This window comes from Gigantopelta aegis, chromosome 6, assembly GCF_016097555.1.
Source record: "Gigantopelta aegis isolate Gae_Host chromosome 6, Gae_host_genome, whole genome shotgun sequence".
Taxonomy (NCBI): domain Eukaryota; kingdom Metazoa; phylum Mollusca; class Gastropoda; order Neomphalida; family Peltospiridae; genus Gigantopelta; species Gigantopelta aegis.
In genome coordinates this window covers 76,255,534-76,281,244 of record NC_054704.1, presented here as the reverse complement: position 1 = coordinate 76,281,244, position 25,711 = coordinate 76,255,534, and the positions used below count along the sequence as shown (strand labels likewise).

At 39.6% G+C, this 25,711-nt stretch overlaps 2 protein-coding genes across 2 annotated transcripts; both read right to left on the bottom strand.

The window, feature by feature from the left end:
• Nucleotides 1-7,510: 7,510 nt before the first annotated feature.
• Nucleotides 7,511-8,932, bottom strand: LOC121374732. Its single transcript, XM_041501839.1, has one exon. The coding sequence runs from the start codon at nt 8,930-8,932 to the stop codon at nt 7,511-7,513; it is 1,422 nt and encodes a 473-aa protein (XP_041357773.1).
• Nucleotides 8,933-19,749: 10,817 nt separating this feature from the next.
• LOC121374228 lies at nt 19,750-21,511 on the bottom strand. Its single transcript, XM_041501225.1, has one exon. It carries the CDS (start codon nt 21,311-21,313, stop codon nt 19,958-19,960), a length of 1,356 nt encoding a protein of 451 aa, XP_041357159.1. The 5' UTR covers nt 21,314-21,511; the 3' UTR covers nt 19,750-19,957.
• Between the last annotated feature and the right edge of the window lie 4,200 nt (nt 21,512-25,711).

Below are 25,711 nucleotides of genomic sequence, written 5' to 3'. Positions count from 1 at the left end.
CCATTTGGTTGTCCAAAATCCGGAAATTTGACCGCGCAAGTAGTCTGCTGTTTGACTGTGATTATTTCATGGCAGACAGCTATGAAGTGGCAACTGTTTGACTGAAGTGGCAGGGAATAGCATGTAGTTTGTAAACATGTGTAACTTGTCGACATTGAAGACTTGTTTGTGGTAATTCCGGCCCATGCAAAAGTAGTACTTTTTGTGTAAAATGGGTGTACTCCGGCTTGTTTTAGAGGGTGTGTCTGTTTAAACCAAAATGCTGTGAGAAAGAGCTGGACAACAGGGGTTGTCCTTTTCAGGGTATGTGTCTCCCATGCAGGCAAAGGTACATACAAAACTTCATGGGCCTGCTGATATTAATAAAAATGTTATAGCCACTAAGGCTATATAGAAACATATAGCGAAATTAATTGTGGTCCGAGGCCTGATATAATGGCTTTACCGTAGCGTGGTCTGAACGGGTTGGGGAGGGGGGTTATGGTTGATTGAATATCTATCTATCGGACCCTTTCGTGTACATTTTCCATGGACATCTATATGAAAAGCGTAATATTGCCCATGCAGTACTGAAAACCCCCTACAACACACAAAAACTGCTGCTGAGACAGATTAGCTGAAAGAAAATTTAAATACACACTGACTACGGACAGTACACAAACTAAGAGGGCTCGAACTTCAAGAATTTTTCACCGATGGCAATTTTGATCCTGCTTATGTTCTTTTTTTTTTCTCTTTTTTTTTTTTTTTTTTACAAGTAACGCTAAGACCACTCTCGGGCCCCCTCTAATATTTACGTAATGTTTTTCTTACCAAATGTGCCATCGGTGCAGTCCCCGGCCGACTACAATGCATTTTCCTATGTATTAGAAATCTTGTCCAGATGTTTATTCACTGAACAGTTGTAGGATAGGAAATGTTTTATTTAACGATGCACTCAGCACATTTTATTTACGGTTATATGGCATTAGCGTTGTAGGATAATGCCAATTAACGACTTCGATAACATTATAAAATAATGTTAGTAAGCAATTAACGTTAATAAAAAGGCAACAAATAATGTTTTATTCTAAAATAGTATAACGGATTCCAAACATTTATGTGATTGTTTTTTTTCTGTGCGTTTTATTTTGAAGCATGTACCTTATATCGTGTACTCCAATAGTGTTGTATATTTGCTACTGTCCCCGTAATTAGCACTTAACAAGATCTTTCCACTTTTTTTTATGTGGGAATCCAGAAGAAGCAAGCCCTCGAAGTTCTCCCCTCTAAATTCTAAATGCTGCATTATATTGCCGTCAACAATGATCGCCGCCTTCGTAGCATTAGGAACGTGAACCTTGAAGATGACGCTTCTGAGATCAGAGGATGAGTCGAGGGTGAGTGGTTTGTACAAGTAGCAGCCGCTGTCTTTCCAAAGATTATACTGCTTTGGGAAGGCATGTGCAGCATTTGTCGCCTGGTCCACTCTGATCAAATAATTAAAAACGTTAAGCAGTGTCTTATCTTCACTGGATGCGGGCAAAGCAAATATTTCAAACTGAAAGATGCCAGAAGAAGGAAAATTGATCATAAAGAAGATGATGCCACCCTTCCTTTGAAAGAAAACGTAATTGGTAAGCTTTTTCGATTGGTCACGGCAATCTATTAAATGCGTCTCAATTTTGACATCCTCCGTCGTTTTTATCCTGATTTCGCATTTATTATCGGGTACAGAAAATCTCTCTTGCTTATGGTTGTCACATGAAAGTCCGAATTTACTGAAGTTTTCAAGGGCTCCAAGATAGTGGCCTTCTATCCGTGACCATGACTCATGTGCCAACGCGTTCCTTTCGTCTTTATTGAAAAGCGTGTACTCCAGAAGCGTTACATATGTGTCATTCTCCTCATAATTAGCATCTAACATCACCGTAACGTCTTTGTTTCCGTAATGATCAAGAGCAACCGAGCCCTCAAAGTCCTTTCCCTTTAATTCCAAATGGTTCCAGTCCTTGCCATGATGTTCAACAACGATCGCCGCCTTTTTCGCGTTGGGGATGTGGACCTTGAAGTAGACGTTTTTGAGATCACAGGTTGAGTCGAGGAAGAGTGGTTCGTACAAGTAGCAGTGGCCTTGCCAGTCAGCATTCTGCTTGGGGAAGACGTGTGCAGTTTTTGTCGCATGCTCCACTGTGATCAAATAATTAAAAACGTTAACCAGTGTCTTACTTTCGGAGGATGCCGGCAGAGCAAATATCTCAAACTTGTACAAGTCAGTTTCAGGGAAGTTGATCATGAAAAAAATGGTGTCACCCTTCCTGTGCGTGAAAACATATTCGGACAGGTGTTTCGATTCATCGCGGTAACCGATTAATTTGGCAGCAATTTTGACATTTTTCGTTGCTTTTAATCTGATTTGACATTGATTCCTCATTAAAAAAAATTTCTCATGCTTATGGCTGTCACACGAAAGCCCGAATTTACTAAAGTTTTCAAGGGCTCCAATATAGTGGCTATCTACGTGTTCCCATGATCTACGCGCCATCGCGTTAAAATTGTTCAGTGGAAACTGAAGCGTCAAAACAATAACACAGCATAACGTTTACCGGAGTTGCGTGATTAGATGTTCAAACAGTTGACATTTGTTAGACTTCATGAAATTTGTCATCTCCTGAGGTCTTGAGCTATGTAATACCAGTAAGTCTAGTTGCATCGTGGCTTTGGTGAGTTAATTACTTTGTACTATGACTGACACGCACGTCTAACAGGAAACCACGCCCCTTGCATTATCGCTTGACAGCGACGCACATGCGCAGTCACTACAACACGAAATCGGCTCACTTTACGTCAGTTGTGTGCTGACTAAAACTTCATAGATATTTAGAAGAATTTATTATTATTATTATTTAAATGTGCTTGACAACACCCCCCCCCCCCCCCCTCCCCCGCTTGATCAAATTTACGTTTTCCGGAGGAGTATGTCCCGCTTGGGTGTGGTTTGTATGGGTGTGAACATTGTCAAATATGCACACAAAATCATACAGTTTTGGGGACACATTTTGGAATGTAACCCAACAATTGAACTCAAAATATTTAAAATGAATCTTCTTTAAAATCAATTTGATTAAAATTAGCTCTACTGGTCTCGCCAGTAGATCTAACAGCATAGCGTGGACTCCCATGAAAAGGTGACATTTCATCTATAAATAACAATTTAAATATCGACAAATTACACTTCGCCTTTTATAACGTTATTCAGGAGCATATAAATTCTAAAAATATCGGTCGACAATTTATGCAGTAGGCGAACTTGTTGGTCTATTACAACATTAAAAAAAGGGAAAAAGTGCAGTGAATTGTATACTAGTATAAACAGATTTTATGACTATACCATCACGGCTTTTTTTTTGTCTTGAAAAGAATTTTATATAAAATTTTATATTGAAATTAGTTTCCGGCATACTTAGTAAATCACTCGAATCATTTCGTACACCGTCGGCATAATCCCGAATGTTTTTAAATTCTTTTCAAATCACTGGCATGATTTTGCAAGTAAGGTTTTGATTGGTCGAATGAAAGGTCAACTGGACATGAGATCCAACGGGATACTGTTAGATCCACATGTAATAGTGGAGCTAATTTTAATTACATTGCTTTAAAATTATGACCCTTTTTGTAATTTCCTTGAGACGAAAAATACCCGTACCTTTCTTTATTTTTAAACCATAAGGGTTTATTTAGGATGCCAGGGGCTAACCATGCATAAACCTCAGCTGAAGATTCACAAATAACTGCTTCTACCAGGGCCTGTGTCAAAACAATTTGGATATTTGGACGGTTATACGAAGAAAGAAATGTTTTATTTAACGACGCACTGAACACATTTTAATTACGGTTATATGGCGTCAGACATATGGTTAAGGACCACACAGACTGAGAAAGGAAACCCGCTGTTGCCACTTCACGGGCTATTCTTTTCAATTAGCAGCAAGGGATCTTTTATATGCACCATCCCACAGACAGGGTAGCACACACCACGGCCTTTGATACGCCAGTCGTCGTGCACTGGCTGGAACGAGAAATAGCCCAATGGGCCCACCGACGGGGATCGATCCCAGACCGACCGCGCATCGAGCGAGCGCTTTACCACTGGGCTACGTCCTCGGGCTAGGGTATAGTAGGCATAGCATGCCTGTCAAATTCATTATTATGCCAAATATGCCATACATCTGGCTTAGGATGGCTTGATGTTTATATATACAAAATGGCTATCTATACAATGCCCGTGTATATAGCCTCCACTAACGATGGCTGACTATAAAGTTTGTTTTGTTTAACGACACCGCTAGAGCACATTGATTTATTAATCATTGGCTATTGGATGTCAAACATTTGGTAATTTGACATAGTCTTAGAAAGGAAACCCGCTACATTTTTTTATTAGTAGCAAGGAATATTTTATATGCACCATCCCATAGACATTATAGCACATACCACGACCTTTGATGTATCAGTTGTGGTGCACTGGCTGGAGCGAGAAATATCCCAATAGGCCCACCAACGAGGATTGATCCCAGACCTACCGCGCATCAAGCGAACGCTTTATCACTGGGCTACGTCCCGGTCCTGGCTGACTATATGCATAGCAAAAATGTAAGGGGCAAAAAACCTTGAATTTTATTTATATATATTTTTACCAGTAACGCTAAGACCACTCCCGGGTCCCCCTCTAATATTTACCCCTCTAATAATGTTTTTGTTACCCAAAAAGTGCCATCGGTGAGGCCCCCGGCCGACTACAATTTATTTCTCTACGTATTAGAAATCTTGTCCTGATGTTTAATCACTGAATAGTTGTAGGACCCATTAACGACTTCTAAGGTGCAATATTGGCTGATCGGAATGAATGTAGGAGTATGTAACGGACGTGCCTATATCCAAAGATGGTTCGCAGAAGCCTGCACAAATAAGAACGATGCGACCATATTAAGGGACTAATTTACGAAGCCTGTTTTTTTTTTTTTTTATACGCATGTATTTAAGCATTGTAAATATATACTACTCAAAAGAATATGAGTGTATTAGATTGATGATGTAAACTACACCAAAAATTTAATTTATTGTTCCATATTTACAAAAAAACACAAATAAACGTCACTGTATACAAGAAAGTCACATGACATGCTGTCAAAGTTGAAGGTTGTCAAACATGGATTTTACACATTAGAACATTCGTTTAATAGTGTGTGAATCCACCCCTGGCGCGAATACACTCGATACATCGTTGTCTCATGCTGTTGATCAGACGTCTGAAGAACTCTTGGGGAATGGCCTGCCACTCTGCCATAAGAAGTTGACCCAGATCATGAAGGTTGGCCGGAGGGGTATGGTTATCCCGAACTCTCCTGCCTAATTCGTCCCAGGCGTTCTCTATTGGGGCCAAGTCAAGCGAATATGCTGGCCAATCCATCCTGGCGATACCTTGTTGTCTGAGAAAGTCCGTTACCACCCTGCGCGGTGGGGTCTGGCATTGTCATCCTGCAGAACTGCCCCGACGCCAATCTGCTGAAGGCCTGGGAGAACCAACGGCCGGATAATCTCATTCAGATAGCGGATTCCATTCAGATTGCCATCCACCACATAGAGGGGGGTCCTGTAGTGGATAGAGATGCCGCCCCACACCATGACGCTGCCACCACCGAACCGGTGACGTTGTCTAACGTTAACGTCAGCGAAGCGCTCCCCAGGACGTCTGTAGACACGAACCCGACCGTCGTTGAACTGGAGACTAAACCTGGACATCACTCGACCCCACTGAACACGTTGCCACCGCAGATGAAGCGTGCACCAGTGACGTCTGGCCGTTCTGTGACGTGGTAGGAGTGGTGGTCGAACAGCCTGGCGACGGCAGCGTAGATTATTGGCTCTCAGACGATTGCGTATGGTTTGATCAGACACTCGAGTTCCAGTCGCAGTCCGCAGATTGTCACGTAATCGGCGTGCAGTGGTTGTGCGTTAAAGTAGAGCCATATTGGTGATGTAGCGGTCCTCTCTATTTGTAGTGCTTCGGGGTCTTCCCGAACGTGGACGATTTCGAACAGAATTCGTTGCTTGGTACCGTTGCCACAGTCGGCCAACGACACTCTGACTGACACCAAGTCTCAGAGCAACATTTCTTTGCGTATTGCCATCCTGAAGCCAAGCAATAGCCCTTCCTCGATCTTCGATAGTCAGTTGACGTTGTACCATTGTCGAATTTGGAGTATGCACCGTACACGAACACAAGCTCCAATTATACGGAAATTCAGCATTGGGAACATGGAATACACATGCAAAGCGTGCAAATGAAGCGCTTTGTGAAAAAGCAAATTATGGGCACTTAGCAGACCTTTCGCTTTCGCCCTAATTTACGTGCAAATGTAAGCATGTTTTCGCCATTAGAACTAGTCGACAGTGTCAATGACAGTGGATTTTAATTCATTTATGGGTTGCTTAGACCCACTTTCGTCAAAATGGAACAATACCATGCGTGACATTATGGTCTAGCTAATATAATTGACATTCAGAAAATAATGTCGAAAATATCGTCTGACCCTTAAATTTATGTCTTACACGCATGTAAGACATAAACAGGCTTTATAAAGTGTTACGACTTTATTGGATAAATATCACAGACCTGTTGGAGCGAAAGGTGGGTGGATGGGGCACTTTCTCTTAAGGAGAGGGCACAAGCGGTATTTTTACGTTGTAAATTAGATGTAAATTAATGAGGTCTGGGAACTACTAGGACTTAAATTTCATTGACACGACATTGTATTATCAAAGTACTAGAAGCCTCATACACAATATCAACAAGGGGAGGGCTAGAGGTTACTCGAGCTACGTACTAGTAAACGGATAAACATGGCTTCATTTTCGATTTATTGTGCATTAAGCAAAAACGACAATGTTCTGCTGGCGGTGCTAGCGCGTGCTCAAACTCGTGCTAAAGCAAATTTACTTTTCTGGGGTTTTTTAACGATACATTTTCCGGAGTAGCATGTCTCGACTCCATATAAACTTTTGATCGCTTCAGTCACCCACCTCCCCGCTAAAATTCCTGCACGCAAGCCTGCAGTGGTTCTGTTTACGGTGGTTCTGTCAAAACACAGAAACAAAAACAACAGACATTTTTTAAAAAGACAAAACATTTTTAAAACCCGAATACCTCTTCTCCCCCCACCCCCCCCCCCCCCCCAGGATTAGCCAAAAATAATCAAATACAAATTTCTTACCTTTACTTGTAAAGCCGAATACTTAATAGACACAATAACTATAAAATAATGTTAGTAGACAATTATCGTTAAAAATGTTTTGTTCAAAAACAATACAATAGTATGCAAACGTTCCTACGATTTGTTTTATTTTCGTTTTATTAAAACAAAACCCAAACAATAACAAAAAAGAACCCTCCCCCCAACCCCCCCCCCCAAGAAACAACAACAACAAACAAACAACAAAAAAGAAAACCAAAAACAAAACGGGCCAAGCTTTAAATCGTGTACTCCAGTAGAGGTGCATAAGCGTCAGTGACCCCGTAATTAGCATTTAACGTGACCGTGACACCCTTTTCCAGATCAACAGAGCCCTCGAAGTTCTCTTCCCTTAATTCTAAATGGCGCCAATTCGTGCCGTCAACAACGATCGCCGCCTTTTTAGCTTTGGGGATGTTGACCTTGAAATTGACGTTTTGGAGATTAGAGGATGAGTCGAGGACGAGTGGTTCGTACAGGTAGCAGCAACCTTTCCACTGAGCATACTGCTTGGGGAAGATATTTGCTGCTTTTGTCGCCTGGTCCACTTTGATCAAATAATTAAAAACGTTAAGCAGCGTCTTCTCTTCATCGGATGCGGGCAGAGCAAATATTTCAAACTGGAAGAAGCCAGGTTCGGGAAAGTTGATGATAAAGGAGATGGTGTCACCCTTCCTCTGTGTGAAAACGTAATCGGACAGGTTTTTCGATTGGTCATTGCAATCGATTAACTGCACGGTAACTTTAACATCCTCCATCGTTTTCAGACTGATTTCGCATTCATTGTCGGGTACAGAAAATAGCTCTTGCTGATGGCTGTCACACGAAAGCCCGAATTTACTAAAGTTTTCAAGGGCTCCAATATAGTGGCCTTCTATCCGTGGCCATGAGTCATACGCCACAACTTTCTTTTCGTCTTCTATTGGTGATGTATTAAAAATCGTGTACTCCAGGAGCGTTGCATATGTGTCACTCTCCCCATAATTAGCATTTAACATCACCTTGACGTCTTCATTTCCATAATGATCCAGAGCAACCGAGCCCCCAAAGTCCCGTCCCTTTAACTGCAAATGGTGCCAAACCTTTCCATTATGTTCAACAACGATCGCCGCCTTTGTAGCATTGGGGATGTGGACCTTGAAATTGGCATTTTGAAGATCAGAGGTCGAGTCGAGGACGAGTGGTTCGTACAGATAGCAGCCGCCTTGCCAATGAGCATATTGCTTGGGGTAGACGTGTGCAGCTGTTGTCGCATGGTCCACTTTGATGAAATAATTAAAAACGTTTGGCAGGGTCTTATGTTCGGCGTCTGCCGGCAGAGCATATATCTCAAACTTGTAATAGCCAGAAGCCGGGAAGTTAATAATGAAGGAGATGATGTCATCATCCCTCTGCATGAAAACATATTCGGACAGGTTTTTCAGTCGATCATTGTAATTGGTTAACTGTGTAGTAATTCTTACATCCTCCGTCGTTTTCAACTTGATTATGCATTCATTTTCGGGTATACAAAATTTCTCATGCATATGGCTGTAACAAGAAAGCCCGAATTTACTAAAGTTTTCAAGGGCTCCAAGATCGAAGTCGTCTATCCGTAGAGATCTGTTATAAGGCAACGCAGTCCTTTCGTTTTCTAGCGCAACCCACGAGCTAAGCGCCATCACGTTTAAATTATTAAGTGCAGTTACCTGAGCACACTGTTGAAAATGAAACTCAGAACAATAAATAGAACACGAAGTTTCCAGGAGTTACCCGATTAAATGTTCAACCAAGGGATATTCCTTAGCCTGAGCCATGATTTTCGTGAGTCAACCGCTTTGTACCACGACTGACACTTACACACCCACACCCACACCTGTCAAGAAACCACGCCCCTCGCATTATCCATTGACATCCACGCACATGCGCAGTCATATTCACGCAATAGTCCTTCATTACGTCACTCTACAGTCGACTTAGTCAGTTGTTCGCTGATCCCGACGTCAGACATGGATTCAGTAACCCCCCACCCCCCTTTAATGTGTATGGAATATGACTGCTAAATGATTAAACTGAACCACCTGTCCCAGAATTTGAATTTAAAATTTCGTTCGATCTGCACTTTGTGCTGACGATAGTACAGAAATACAGAACCCGCTTTGCACGTACAATGAATAATATGAATTTAAGGCCTTACTACACAGATGTCATCTGCCATTGAAACCCATGTTAACTTGCCCAACTTCAAATGAAGATTGCCAATAGAACGGGTTCTACATACACCATTGCGAACATACATTATATAAGCATTTATTTTCACTCCAAAATTGAGAACATTTCCGTCTCAGTTTTTTGCTATATGACCGCATCTGGCTGTAATACCGGTCCGAACAGGTGGTTCATTAACCGATTCACTCCGGCTGTCTCTTACTATATACACTCATGTCCCAAAAGGTCAATGCACAATATTACAAAATAGCATGGGCAAAATACAGCCAGAAGGCTTACCATTATACATACATATTGTTTTAATTAGTCACCATTTCCTAGAAGTGAATATGTGAACCATAACTTGTCACAATTAGGAACTATAGTGGACGTGATCAATGAACTCTCACCCGGAAGTGATCTGTGTAGTGAGACCTAAAGTCGCAGACCTGTTTCAACCCGTGAAAATGGAAACTACGTTTCGTTAATATACAAATCTGTAACACATTTGTATAAAGTTACAATGTAATGAAACAAGGTTTTCTGACAATGGCACGGGTAAATACCCTTAAAAAGTAGATTTGCGTGTGTTCTTTTCATTCCCAGACAAAATAGCACATACCACGGTCTTTGTGCTCATATCCAATCAAGGTTCAAGCACGCTGTTCTGGGCACACACCTCGGCTATACGGGCTGTCTGTCCAGGACAGTGGGTTAGTTGTTAATGATTAGTGAAAGAAAAGAGGGTGTAGTGGTCTTACATCTACCCATTGAGTCGTTAAAACTCGCTCTGGATTGGAGCCGGTACCGAACCCTGTACCTACCAGCCTTATGTCCGATGGGTTAACCTCGATACCACCGAGGCCGGTCTGTTATCGGATACACATAACCGAGCAGCTAAATATAGGCGTGAAGATGATATTCAGAGTCGAAGCGGTTTTCCTCACAGTCGGTGGTAACTGATGTGTTTATTCGACTTGATGTCCATTTTCAATGACACCTTACAACTATATTACAATGTAATTGAGGGGGGGGGGGGGGGGGGGGGGGGGGGGGGGGGGGGAAGTGTTTAGTTCTTAGACATCTGGAATGTAGTAAAATGTGTGTGTTGTTAACTATTATCCTGTTCAATTATTTAGACCCAAAGTTTTTTGCAAATGTTACGTTTATTTCCTATTCGATATTTGTTTTCTTTGCATTTACATGAAAACAAACCCAAATCCCGACAGTTTTTATATACAAATCATCATATAAAATGCACGAAGTTGACTTAATTCCACTTTTTAAAAATCTCTGTGTCTTTTGAATGCACGTTATTTCTCCTATAAATAACTAAGGTCATTTGCATATCAAAAGCATCATTCTATAGTGCGTTTCAAACTAATGTTCGGTTCTATCGTCCTATCCGCACAAATCGTAGTATGACCTATATTTAAGAAAATATCTGTAAACATGAAGCAGACGCGGATTCAGGTGGGGAGTTCAAGTGACAAAACCTCAGTTTGAAAAAAAAATATGTATCAAATATTATAATTATATTGTGGAATACACAAGCGCGCGCGCTGAGAGAGAGAGAGAGAGAGAGAGAGAGAGAGAGAGAGAGAGAGAGAGACGTCATTTATGTAACGACGCACTCAACATATTTTAATATATGGTTATATGGTTATAGGGAGAGAGAGAGAAGAATATGGTATGCATGCGATTGGTGGAGGTGTGACCCTCTGCACAACCCCAACCCCACTTAAGGCTTCTTTTGTATATGGAGCGGGACGTAGCTCAGAGGTAAAGCGTTCGCTCATGGTAGGTCGACTGATCGATCCCACATGGTGGACCCATTGGGTTGTGTCTAGTTCCAGCCTGTGCACCACAACTGATGTATAAAGGCTGTGGTATGTGCTATCCTGTCTATGGGATGGTGCATATAAAACGTCCCTTATTGCTTATCAAAATTGCTTATCGGAAACAGTGGCCCATGTGGCGGTAGCGAGTTTCTTTCTCACTGTCATAATGCTCCTTAACCGTTTTGTCTGACGCCACATAAACGTATATCAAATGCGTTGAGTGTGTCGTTAAATAAACATTTGTCTCGTATGTATGTGTAGTCTATATGCATTTCTAGTCGATTAGTTTATAGGTTGTTAGGTTGTTTGATAGTGAATGATATGGAAATAAATTGTTTTTGGTGTTAAAGAGTTCATGCATACATTAAAGTAATACTCCTGATGGGTATGGAGAAATAACTTAATCAGTCGACGAACTCATTTCTTCATCACTATCTTCGTTAACGGGGACTATCACAGGGGGTATTTTATTTCTTATAAAACTATTTTGTTTTCTAAAATCTTCTTCGATCTTTATTACATGTTTAACTGCGTCAGAGAAGTGTGTAGGTGTGACAGAGTTCGATGCATGTGCAAGTTCTCTCCGCACCGTGGTCATTTTACCATCATTATGACGAGCTATGTGCCCTTTGACTTGACTCCAGATCAGTTCTATCGGATTGAGTTCAGAATGTCTTGGCGGCAGTCTTAGACACAAGTGCCCATGGCGTTCAGCAATATCATCAGTAACAAATTACTTTGCACATTTGTTACTTTTCACAAGTTCATAAAGAACTGGCTTTGTCATGTTACTCTCAAAAGGTATATTTTTGTTTCGTAACCACGACTGAATTTCTTCCTTTTTAGCGTTTAGTGCAGGACATCGTGTATTCTCAGTTAATTTGTTGTGGTAGCTTGCGTTATCCATAACGATAACAGAAGGTTCTGGTAGAGAAGGCATAAGTTGTTCTTCAAACCATTTGATGAAATTTTCATGATTCATCTCACCATGATAGTCTCCGTCTGTTTTTTTAGCCTCAAAGATCAATTCACAGCCATCTATCAATCCATATTTATCACAGCCAGCATGACAAATAATAAGTCTTTTTCCCTTCCCAGTCACCGAACAGAGTTTAGGAACTCGATCAACAGCGTCTGATTTCGGCAGGTGATTGGCGGTACTTATGCCCGGGTGGATATCTGTCCAGTGGTGGGATGTTGTGTGGTTGACATCCACCCAGGTCTCATCTTGATACACTATTAAATACCCCTGTTCTCGTAAACTGGATATTTCATGGAGATAGGACAGTCTCCTGTCTGATATATTGGCGTCCTCAAAAATCACTTTTCCGGTTGTAGACATATGTTGGTATTTAAAATCGAGGTCATGGAGTGTTCTTCGTAAAGTTGATATGGATATGTTGATTCCACATTCCTCCCTTAAAGCCACGTTAATCTTATGTAATGTAGGTAATTCGCCCTCTCTATAAAATCTGTATACTCGTCGTCTAATAACATCGTTATCAAATAAATCGATGAGTTCTCGGTTGGGTTTTTTAACAGTGATTTCTGTGCTTGGATTCGTAGAGCTTAGATTTTTCACAGTTCTTTTTACTGTTGAAACCGAAACTTTAAGTGCAGCGGCAACTCGATCGACAATTCGATAAGAAGCATACCTAGGCAATCTAATTAAAATTAGCTCCACTATTACATGTGGATCTAAAGACAGCCAGTTGGAGCTCATGTCCACCAATCAAAACCTTACTTGCAGAATCCTGCCAGTGATTTAAAAATAATTTGAAAACATTCCGAATTATCCTGAGGGTATACGACATGGTTCGTGTGAATTACGAATGCCTTAAAACATGTTTTATTTTATAAAATAAATAATTTGTAATGTAAAACTGAAGACTGATTTTTTTTTTTTAATTTTATAAATAAATAAATAATTTTTAATGTAAAATTGAAAACTGATAACCCACCCCGTACGTATTGGTATGGTTCGCTGTACTGCGGCCACTAAAATAGACTCGCCCGATATTTTTAGAATTTGTATGCTCCCAAATAACGTTATAAAAGGCGAAGTATGATTGGTCAATATTTAAATTATTATTTACAGACGAAATGTTACCTGGACATTGGGGACTACGCAGTGTTGTTAGTTTTAAATCACTGGCAGGATTCTGCAAGTAAGGTTTTGATTGGTGGACATGAGCTCCAACTGGCTGTTTTTAGATCCACATGTAATAGTGGAGCTAATTTTAATTAGATTGCATACCTAGGTCTACCGCGCTGATATTCATCTTCAAAATAATCGAAAACGTTCTTAATACACGATTTTACATCAACTGAAGTGTTTTTCGATTTACCCATATTTTTCCTCAAATAACAATAACAAGAATGTCGACTAATACAGTTTCAATGAATTTATATACCCTACCTAACTTGTATTTTACACATTGCTACAATAGCACGTGCAGTCATAGATCGAAATAATGATGTTATTGACCAAGCAATGCTATCGTATTTTGAACATTCAGGGCTGTGTCCGCGGGATGAAAAAGTGGTTGAACCCATACGAGTCCGAACAATAGCCCTTTGGTTTTTCGCATTACAAATGTAACACCCAACCCCCAAACCCCAGCCCCTAGCACCACCCTAAATACCATATATAAATATATATATATATATATATATATATATATATATATATATATATATGTATGAGTTCACAATTTAGAGGCAAATTAAATAACATTTTTATTATTATTTGATGTTGGTGGCCTTTGACATTTTATCTCTCCCCCCCCCCCCCCCTGGTCTTCTGGGTCCGGCCCTGCATTAAATTTATTTATAAATTTGGAAAGCACATTCCTGTGGTGTGTGAGGTGATTTGTGTTTATTACTGTGCTACACCTCAGTTGTGTTAGGTTAGGTATGGTATGCTAATATATAATTGATATAATAAAATAAAAATACATAATACATTAGCTAAATTTATTAAATATAATGCACCTACAAGAAAGGGTTACATGTTCTGTTTGTTTACATCTATGTTTAACGGAAAGATTAGACAATGCTGTTACACACTGCAAAACAATAATAACCTTGATTTAGTGAAACACGCTATAATGGCCTTCACGTAGCCTCAGATCCCAATGTTTTGATATGCAAATGACCGTAGTTGTTTATAGGAGAAATAACGTGCATTCAAAAGATACAGAGATTTTTAAAACGTGGCATTAAGTCAACTTCGTGCATTTTATATGATGATTTGTATATAAAACCTGTCGGGGTTTGGGTTTGTTTTCATGTAAATGCAAAGAAAACCTATATCGAATAGGAAATAAACGTAACATTTGCAAAAAACTTTGGGTCTAAATAATTGAACAGGATAATAGTTGGTGAATAAATGCCGGTTATGTAAATAGTTTAATCACAAGTGATTGCAGAGTTCATTTAGTTCTACAGAAGAAACACGCAGTTAAGAAAATATTAACTGAACAGAGACAGAGAAACTAGTTAAATAGGAAAGTTGTTACTATGTGTATTAGAGAAAAAAAATATAATTAAATTAATTTGTCAGGGTCAGGACGCAGCCCAGTAGTAAAGTGCTGGCTTGGTGTACGGTCAGTCTAGGATCGATCCCTGTTAGTGGAATCATTGGACTATTTCTCGTTCCAGCCAGTGCTTCACAACTGTGTTACAGACCATGATATGTACTATCCTATCTGTGGGATGATGCATATATTAAAGATCCCTTGGTGCTAATAAAAAAAATAGTTGCCCATAGTTTCCTCTCTAAAATATATTTGTGGTCATTAACCACGTGTCTGACACCTCATACCTGTAGTTGAGTTGAGTGTGTCATTAAATATAAAATTCCTTTTTTTTTTTTTTTTTTTTTTTTAAACATGGCTCCCATATGCAACAACCTTAGTTAAAAATTATGATTTAGCTATGTCTGTATTTTGTAGACAATTTGAATATTATGTAAAAAATAAATTTAGGTTGCAATTTAAAATAAAAATGCCTGGGAATTGTTTATTGTAATAAGGATGCCGGCCCAAAGATGATAAATGTTTTATGACCATACGCAATAAAATATTTTAATTTACTTAGCATAGAGGGACAAAAAGAAAGAAAGAATGTTTTATTTAACGACGCACTCAACACATTTTATTTACGGTTATATGGCGTCAGACATATGGTTAAGGACCACACAGATTTTGAGAGGAAACCCGCTGTCGCCACTTCATGGGCTACTCTTTTCGATTAGCAGCAAGCGATCTTTTATTTGCGTTTTCCACAGGCAGAATAGCACAAACCATGGCTTTTGTTGAACCAGTTATGGATCACTGGTCGGTGCAAGTGGTTTACACCTACCCATTGAGCCTTGCGGAGCACACACTCAGGGTTTGGAGTCAGTATCTGGATTAAAAATCCCATGCCTTGACTGGGATCGGAACCCAGTACCTACCAGCCTGTTGCCCGATGGCCTAACCACGACGCCACCGAGGCCGGTCATAGAGGGAAATTAGTTTATATATTTTAAAGGCATCATCACAGGATTGTAACTTTTCTAGTCATTGTATATTTTATAGATTATATAATATTTGACATATAGTTGAACATGAATTAGTAGATAAAGGTCAAGTATTTTTCTTTAAATCAGAGTCCCTTCATGGTAGTTCATATTATAATAATTGGTTAGAAGAAGCGACCCCTTTATATAAATGAAATAAAATAAATATGCATACTAATAATACATATAGTTCATTGTAGTAGTTGAAATATATGCACATTCATATTTTCTGGGCTAAAATATCTAGATATTACTACATTAACTGGAATAATTGTAACAAAAGAAAGAAATGTTTTATAACGCACTCGACACATTTTTATTTACGGTTATATGGCGTCAGACATATGGTTAAGGACCACACAGATTTTGAGAGGAAACCCGCTGTCGCCATTACATGGGCTACTCTTCCGATTGGCAGCAAGGGATCTTTTATTTGCGCTTCCCACAGGCAGGATAGCACAAACCATGGCCTTTGTTGAACCAGTTATGGATCACTGGTCGGTGCAAGTGGTTTACACCTACCCATTGAGCCTTGCGGAGCACTCACTCAGGTTTGGAGTCGGTATCTGGATTAAAAATCCCATGCCTCGACTGGGATCCGAACCCAGTACCTACCAGCCTGTAGACCGATGGCCTGCCACGACGCCACCGAGGCCGGTCTAATTGTAACATTTCAGATGTTCCAATGATGAGGGATCTCTGGTCATTATAACAAAGTGGTTACTGCTAAGTTGAAGAACATTTGTTTTAGAACATGTCAAAACGTAGACATTTTAAAACGAGTGAAAACTTTTTAAGGAAAAATGCCGAATATAGTTACTGGCCCTGTATTCATTTTGTTTCGTTAAATTATTATGTATTAAAAATCATTAAACGTATTAACTTATCTTAACGGTTGATTATTAATTCAGTCAGTAGCTCAACAGTAAATGGTGCAGTTTACTCTGATAGCTTACATTTTGTGTTTAATTAGTGTAATAAATATATCTGTTATAACTGGTATGATAGCTTACATTTCATGTAATAATTAGTATAACAAATATATCTGTTATAACTGGTTTTAAGGCTTTGCTTTGTTTGACAAATAGTTTTTCTAAAGTTGTTAAGAGCTTCTAGCAACCTGCTACAATATCAGGGAGCCCGATTCACCATCTCAGTGTAGGATAAGGTTACTGTAAACACAGCTGGAAACACCCATGACCCTTCCCAGTGTCTGCCATCCAAATATAATTTGTTATTGTTTACAATTACTTCCTGCCTCCAATACATTTTCAAAGTATTAACAACACAGACCCAATTAGGTGTCTCAGAGCTGCTGCGAAATTAAACTTTTACTGTATGCCACGTGGACTCACTGCAAGATAACATTATTATTGACTTGAGATTTCACACAATTTGTCACATATGCTGGACTGTAAGAAAAACTGTTTATAAAATAGATTGCTCTGGCATGCTGGTTGGAGCTGTTTGTGTTCAAGTTCCAGGAGCCAGAATAAATTAAATAGTTCTTCATCTAATTACATCATGATTTATTATTATTAGCAGACAAAACTTTTAAGGTTTATACTAAAACAAATAACTGCTAGCATCTAAAAGCAAAATATTTAACAAAAGTTAAGTTTCCGATTTTTAAGTGCATTCCAAAGTTTTCAGTGCAGTTTTCTCAGATTGAAGTGGAAAGGAGACAAGTGGTTCTGGCACTAACCCCTCGATATGTCTTACCTTTGAAATCAATAAATATTAATAGACACACTAGCAGGAAGGGGTCTAGATTATGTCAACTGAAGTTTATAAGAGAGTCGAGTCACGGTCCCTCCCCAGAAAATATATTAAGAAAAATGAAATGTTTCTTGAGCAGCGAAGTGTTTCGACCCACACACACCCCTGCCTGTGATGATAGCTGTTTGGTAGGCTTGAGCCATGGGAATTTTAAAAATCGACCACCCCCTCCCCCTGGACCCGCGCCAGTTCTTCCTATTTATATGGCGGCCTAATGATGTATAGATGAAGGTTTGGAAATGTTGTCAACTGAACTTAACTACACTTGAGAAACAAAATAAAATAGTTAGTAGTAGCGTTATTTTTAAGCCGTACAGATGCAACACCCTGTTGTATAGAAACAACGAACAAAAAACTGTTTTTGTGTGTTTGTTTAACGATGCAGCTAGAGCACATTGATGTATTAATCATCGGCTACTGAATGTCAAACATATTTTGAGTAAAACATATTTTGAGTAATTTCTAAGTCTTAAAGCTGCAGTCCCTGGAATATTTTTGTATTATTTAAGCATTTAGAATGGATGATCCAGTTCTGTTTGGTACATATAAGGTCCACCACATCGCTATAGATTGGTAATGCTCGCTTATCTACAATATCTAGATCAACTACAAACGCAATGGCCAGCTTTGTTTTTCTTCAATTTGCGGGACGCCAGTAGAACTGGAACTTTACGTGATTTGCGCAGGCGCTGAGCTTCTCACGTGATTTTGAACAAATTTAACTGTCTTGATTGAGGGGTCGTCTCATATCTCCAAAACATATTTATAGCCAGAGGTCGGTGGGGGATTTGCCTTGAAATTTTAACAGTGGTCATAGGTTGGCATACGCGTTACATCTAAGGAAGTGTCAGTAGTTATGTGCTCTAAGGGGAGAGGAAGATGTCGGTGTATTCGATTTACGTATCATTTATCAAGACTATATGTTATTTCTATTCATTATTTAGACCTAAAAAGGTGGGGTTTTGTTTTAATTGCGCGGTCGGTCTAGGATCGATCCCCATCGGCGGGCTCGTTCCAGCCAGTGCGCCATGACTGGTATATAAAAGGCCATGGTATGTGATATCCTGTCTGTGGGATGGTGCATATAAACGATCCCTTGCTAAAAAACTGTAGCGGGTTTCCAAGGCGCGTGTGATTTTAGCGGGAATGAGGGTTACAGACTGTATTGAGCGAAGTTTATATGGCGTCATGCTCTCCCAGAAAATATATTTCAATTTTGTTTACCTTGGGCAAATAAGTGTTTTGACCCCCAATACCCTCCCCCTTCACATATACCCGTTTCCTCTCTAAGATTTTATTTCAAAATTACCAAATATTTGACTTCCAATAGCCGATGATTAATAAATCAATATGCTCTAACATTGATATCGTTAAACAAAACAAACTAACTTTACCCTTTCCATACGAAAGAATATTTATTTGAATATACACGCTCAATGTGTTATACAAACTAAACTTTGAAAGTTCTAACACTTTATAAAATATTAATTCTGAAATAGGAAGGTACGATTGTCGATAATAGTATTATACGTTGTCAAGATCAAACCAGTTTTAACGAAAGACTCTAGTACCGTATCCTGAACCGAACGTTCTTCGTACAGCGCAAGATTTCTCATTTCATTTTTTGAGACGACCCCTACAATTTCAAATCCGCAAAGGCACGTGTTAACTGAAACTAACAACAGGCTGTTGTTTGTGCTTAGCCGAGAAATGGCGGCACATGCGACGAATCGAGCGTATACTTTTGACGATATCCGTTGATAGCGAAGACACACGTTTTTTTAAAAGTGCGTTTGAGCTTGTATTTCATATTTGTACATGATGTTATAATATGGTAACCAGAGACTGTTAAACTTTAAAGGAAATCCCGCTACATTTGCCCCTTAGCAGCATCAGATCGTTTATATGCACTTTCCCACATGCCACGGACTTTGATATACCAGTACTGATTAGGACGCAAGCACCCAGTCAGACAATGATATATCCCACAATACAAGTTCCTAAAGCAAGCACTCTGCCGACTAAACTAGATCCCGCCCCTCAACGAGTAATGAAAACTATAAGATATACTTATTGCTATTTAAAACAATAATAATAATAATAATAATAATAATAATAATATATATTTCTTACAATTACAAATATGGCGAGTCTCAGAAATTCCTAACAAGGCCGAATACTTGATAAAAAAAAGTAATTAAAAAAAAGTTAGAAAGTTAACGTAAATAAAAATATAACAGCTGTATGCAAACGTTTATGCCACGAATGTTTTTTTTTTTTCCTTTTTCTTTTTAAACAAAAGGCAGCATCGATCTTTAAATCTTGTACTCCAGGAGCCTTTGATACGTGTCACTCTCTTCTCCAAAGTTAGCATCTAACATGACCCCGACCCCTTTGTGTCGGCAGGCTTCCAGATCAACCGTGCCCTCAAAGTTCTCTCCCTTTAATTCCAAATAGTGCCATTCTTTGCCGTCAACAATGATCGCCACCGCTTTCGCTTTGGGGATATGAACCTTGAAGCTGACGTTTTTGAGATCAGAGGACGAGTTGAGGACGAGTGGTTCGTACAGGTAGCAGCCGCCTTCCCACTGGGTGTACTGCTTGGGGTAGCCATATCCCTCTTTTGTCTCTCCGGTAGCTTTGATCAAATAATTAAAAACGTTTATCAAAGACTTACTTTCATCGGATGCGGGCAGAGCAAATATTTCAAACTTGTAGAAGCCAGATTTGGGGAAGATGATGTTGTAGAAAATGGTGTCATCCTTCCTTTGCGTGAAAACGCAATGGGACATTTCTTTCGATTGGTCAGCGCAATCGATTAACAGCGCTTTGGTTCTGACATCCTTCTTCGTTTTCATCTTGATTTCGCATTCATTCTTGGATGTAGAAAATTTCTCTGTCTTATGACTGTCGGTTACAAACCCGAATTTAGTAAAGTTTCCCAGGGACCCAAGATAGTTGCCTTCTACCAGTGGCCATGGGTCATCCGTCTTTTCCGCATCAGAAATTATGTACTCCAAGAGAGTTGCATATGTGGTACTCTCATCGTAATTAGCACTTATCCTCACATTGTCGTCTGTGCTTCTCAGAGTAACCGAGCCCTCGAAGTTCTCTCCCTTTAATTCCAAAGGGTGCCATTCGTTGCAGTTAACAACGACCGCCACCTGTTTCGCATTGGGGATGTAGACCTTGAAGTCGACATTTTCGAGATAAGAGGTTGAGTCGAGGACGAGTGGTTTGTACAAGAAGCAGCCGTCGTCCCACTGAGTGTACTGCTTGGGGAACTCATGAACAGTTTTTGTTGCCTGGTCCACTGTGATCAGATAGCCAAACACATTATGCATTGCTTTGTGTTTGTCGTTTGCGCTCAGAGCATATACCTCAAACTTGTAAATGCCACATTCGGGGAAGTTAATCATGAAGTAGATGATTTCACCTTTCCTTTGCGTGAAAATGTATTCGGACACGTTTTTCCCGTCGTCGCTGACATTGATCATTTGCGTGGTAATCTTGACTGGCTTCTTCGCTTTCAACTTGATTTCAATTTCATTTTCTAGTATAGTAAATTTATGTCGGTTATGACTGACACATGAAAGCCCTAATGATTCAAAATACGGAAGGGGTCCAAGGTAATGGTCTTCTATCTTTGGCGTTGGGTTCTTATCCCCCATCGCGTTTAAATTGTTCAGGCGTCAAAACAACAACAACAACAAAACAAACCCAACTCAGCACGAAGTTACCGAAATTGCGGGATTAAATTTTCAACCAATGAACCCGACTAGAATTTGTCATCTCACTTCAGGTCTTGAACAACATAATAATAGTCACTGTAGCCAGTTAACTACAGGAAACCACGCCCCTCACATTATCTTTTGACAGCCATGCACATGCGCAGTCATTTCCGCACGAAATTGCCATTCTTTACGTCACTGGCCAGTCGGCGACGTCAGTTTTGCGCTGACCGTGACACCGTGGACATAAATTAAGTTTTTTATTTATTATTATTTTTATTTTTTAATGTGCTAATTATTAAATTGAACTGTCTGGCACTGAAATTAAATGTAGATTTTCAGTAGATCTGCATTTTGTGCATGGTAGTGGAAAATACAGAATCCGCACTGCACGCACAATAAATACTGCACTCTCAGAATGAAATCAATATGGAAGTTAGGCCTAAGCCACGTGTCCACCCCTAACCCAAACTGGTATCAGTTATAGCATATACAACAAGAAAGAGAAAACCGCCTTGTCTTTATGCAATTTGGGTTGAAAGAATCGAGAAAATATTAATTTTGAAAAGTGCTACTCCTAGAGCAGGGTTAGATCGAACCCCCTCTGTATAGACCGTGGCCCATTCTCTGATTTAGTTTCCCTCCTCAACCCGTGAACCATGACTGGTATATCAAATGCCGTGGTATGTTCTGTCCTGTCTGTGCATATAAAACATCCCTTGTCTCTAATGGAAAAAATGCCGCAGATCTCCTTTGAGACAAGGCTATTTCTCGTCCCAGCCAGTGCTCCACAACTGGTGTAACAAAGGCCGTGGTATGTATTATCCTGTTTGTGGGATGGTGCATAAAAAAGATCCCTTGCTGCTAATCGAAAAGAGTAGCCCATGAAGTGGCGACAGCGGGTTTCCTCTCTCAATATCTGTGTGGTCCTTAATCATATGTCCGACGCCATATAACCGTAAATAAAAATGTGTTCAGTGCGTCGTTAAATAAAATATTTTCCTTCCTTCCTTTGAGACTATGTCAGAAATATCAAATGTGTGACATCCAATAGTCAATGATTAGGCTTAATAAATCAATGTTCTCTAGTGGTGTCGTTAAACAAAACAAACTTTTTCAAAGAGCTGGAGTTTGTATGCCACACTTGCCAGCTAACAAATTAAGGGATCGGCGAGTAGCAATTGTTGTTTTAGCAAACAATATGACCTATTATATTATATTTTATTATATTATTATTATTATTATTATTATTATTTTTGCGTGTTGTTTTGTTTTGTTTTTCGGTCAATTCCAGTTTTGCTTGAGGTAACAAGAAAAGGAAATAGTGTTTTGGAAATAAAAATCGTTCATGTTTATAATCAAATATAGAAATTAAACTAACCAAGAAAATATAATTTCAAAAAAGAAATAAAGAAATGTTTTATTTAACGACGCCCTCAACAAATTTTATTTATGGTTATATGGCGTCAGACATATGGTTAAGGTCCACACAAATATAGAGAAAACCCGCTGTCGCCACTTCATGGACTACTCTTTTCGATTAGCAGCAAGGGTTCTTCTATATGCACCATCCCACAGATAGGGTAGTACATACCACGGCCTTTAATATACCAGTCGTAGTGCATTGGCTGGAACGAGAAATAGCCCAATGGGCCCACCGACGGGGATCGATCCCAGACCAACCGCGCATCGAGCGAGCGCTTTACCACGGGGCTACGTCCCGCCCCCTGTAATTTCAAACTTCATGAGCAGACGACATTCCTACTATGACCGTATTATATATTATGTAGATTGTTTATTGTTTCAAAAACAATTTTCCTTTTCTTTTCATGTCAAGCCAAACTAGAATTATTGAGGGTGTGGATGGTATAAGAAGCATAAGAAGACACGTTAAAATAGTTGATGGAAAGACAGTTTGTTTGTTTGTTTTGTTTAACGGCACCACTAGAGCACATTGATTAATTAATCATCAGCTATTCAAGTATTTTATGTAAAAAAAATGGTAATTTTGACTCGCAGTCATCAGAGGAAACCCGCTACATTTTTCCTAATGCAGCAAGGGATCTTTCATACATGCACTTTCCCACAGACAGGAAAGCACATACCATGGCCTTTGACCAGTTGTTGTGCACTGGTTGGAACGAGAAAAACCCCCCAATCAGTCGAATGGATCTACCGAAGTGTTTCGATCCTGCGACGCAAGCACCGTAAGAGAGCACTCAACCGACTGAACTAAATCCCGCCCCCTTAGTGGAAAGACGTATAGTGTTCGAATCTTTGCTATGTAGGATCACGTCTTAAACATTCCATTCAGGAAATAAGGAATTTTTTTATTTAACGACGCACTCAGCACATTTTATTTACGGTTATATGGCATCGGATATATGGTTAAGGACCACACATATTGAGAGAGGAAACCCGCTGTCGCCACTTCATCGGCTACTCTTTTCGATTAGCAACAAGGGATCTTTTATATGCACCATCCCATAGACAAGATAGCACATACCACGGCCTTTCTTACACCAGTCGTGGTGCACTGACTGGAGCGAGAAATCGTTTAATTCAGAACCTTGATTATTTGATATAGTGGATATTGTTACAACAGGTAGTCAATTAACACAATTAGTGTTTTGTACATTGGGCTATGTAAACGAAAACGTACAAACACGATGTTCATAGCATCGATATGGCGGAGGGGGGGGGGGGGGGGGGGGGGAGAGAGAGAGAGAGAGAGAGAGAGAGAGAGAGAGAGAGAGAGAGAGAGAGAGAGAGAGAGACTGAAAGACTGCGTGAGAGAGAGTGAGTGTGAGAGAGAGGCACTCGTATTGTGAGGCGTCGCCTTTAGACTTGAGCCAAAGTCTTCCCTTACCTTGTCCTATCATTTTATGAGCACCTAGGACCACGTAACTTGAACAACGTCCTATTTAAACGGCGGCCCAGTGACTTAAATTACATATTCACAAGTCTGACTTATTTTTCTTTTAGAAAGATATGTCATATGTTCATTTTTATTAGTTGCCACTCCACTACCACTGGCGTAGGAAGCGGGGGGAAGGGGCATGGGGCAGGGGGCAGGAGGCATGTGCCTTCCCCACTTTGTAGCAGCAGTGATGATTTATATAAAAAAAATATACATATAATTATGTGCATGTGTGTGTGTGCGCCCCCCCCCCCTCCCCCACTTTTTGGCACCTTCGTACGCCCGTGCCACTACCTATAGCTCTATTTTAGGACATGGTAAGGGAAGACTGACCCAAATCTAAAGGCAACTAATAAAAATGAACATATGACATATCTTTCTAAAAATAATATTAATAAGTCTACATATTATTCTTCACAATATCTGCGTAACATACACTACCTCACGGCAAACACAAAATTAATACCTGAATATGCGTACTTTATTACTGCACACCTGCAATTGTGAATTCAGCTTGATGCAAATGCACAGTACAAGAATGACTCAGCTGTCACACAATTGAAAACGTGCCGACGTCTTATAACCGTAAATAAAACTGCGATATTTTACAATCCAAGGAGGCGCAGATCCAGAGTGGGGTCGGGGGGGGGGGGGGGGGGTGTCGTCTTGACTTCCCTGCTCACGACAAAATGTTAATAGTTTTTTCAACTTATTTTAAAATGCATTCACTGATATAACTTTGTTAAAAATATCTAGGTTAAAACTCCCAAAAGAAAACAAAATAACAAACTACATGTATAAAGCAGGAGCGTGTGCAGGGTGAATTGGTGGTGGTGGTAGTAGTAGTAGTGCGTGCGTGCGTGCTCGTTACACTAGTATGACATTCACACGCACCACACTAAAAGCTACGCTCGCCACTAAACACCCCTGCAAAATTTCCTACACACGCGCTTGTAATCTTTTGTATTCAGAATTAAGACGATGTTTTGAATCATTTAAATTTTTAAAAACTAGAGTGGGGAAAAATTGAAGTGGGAAAGTAATGAACCCCAGTGTTCAAATGTATTTTACATTTAAACTTGTATTTCAATAATCTGTATATTTTTTTCATCTCATGGTTATTATCAACAATTTACTATTATAGACATAAATTAACTTTCACTTAGCATAACATAATAAAATATATATTTCTTACCTTTACAATTATGGCGAGTCTCAGAAATTCCTTGCGAAGCCGAATACTTGATAAACACAATAATTATAAAATAATGTTAGTAGAAAGTTAACGTAAATAAAAAATGTAACAAGATATTGTTCTGAAACAGTACAACAGTACGTATGCAAAAGTTTATGCGATGATTTTTGTTCCTTTATTTTTAACATTTTTTTGTTTTAAACAAAAAATAGAGTGTCGATCT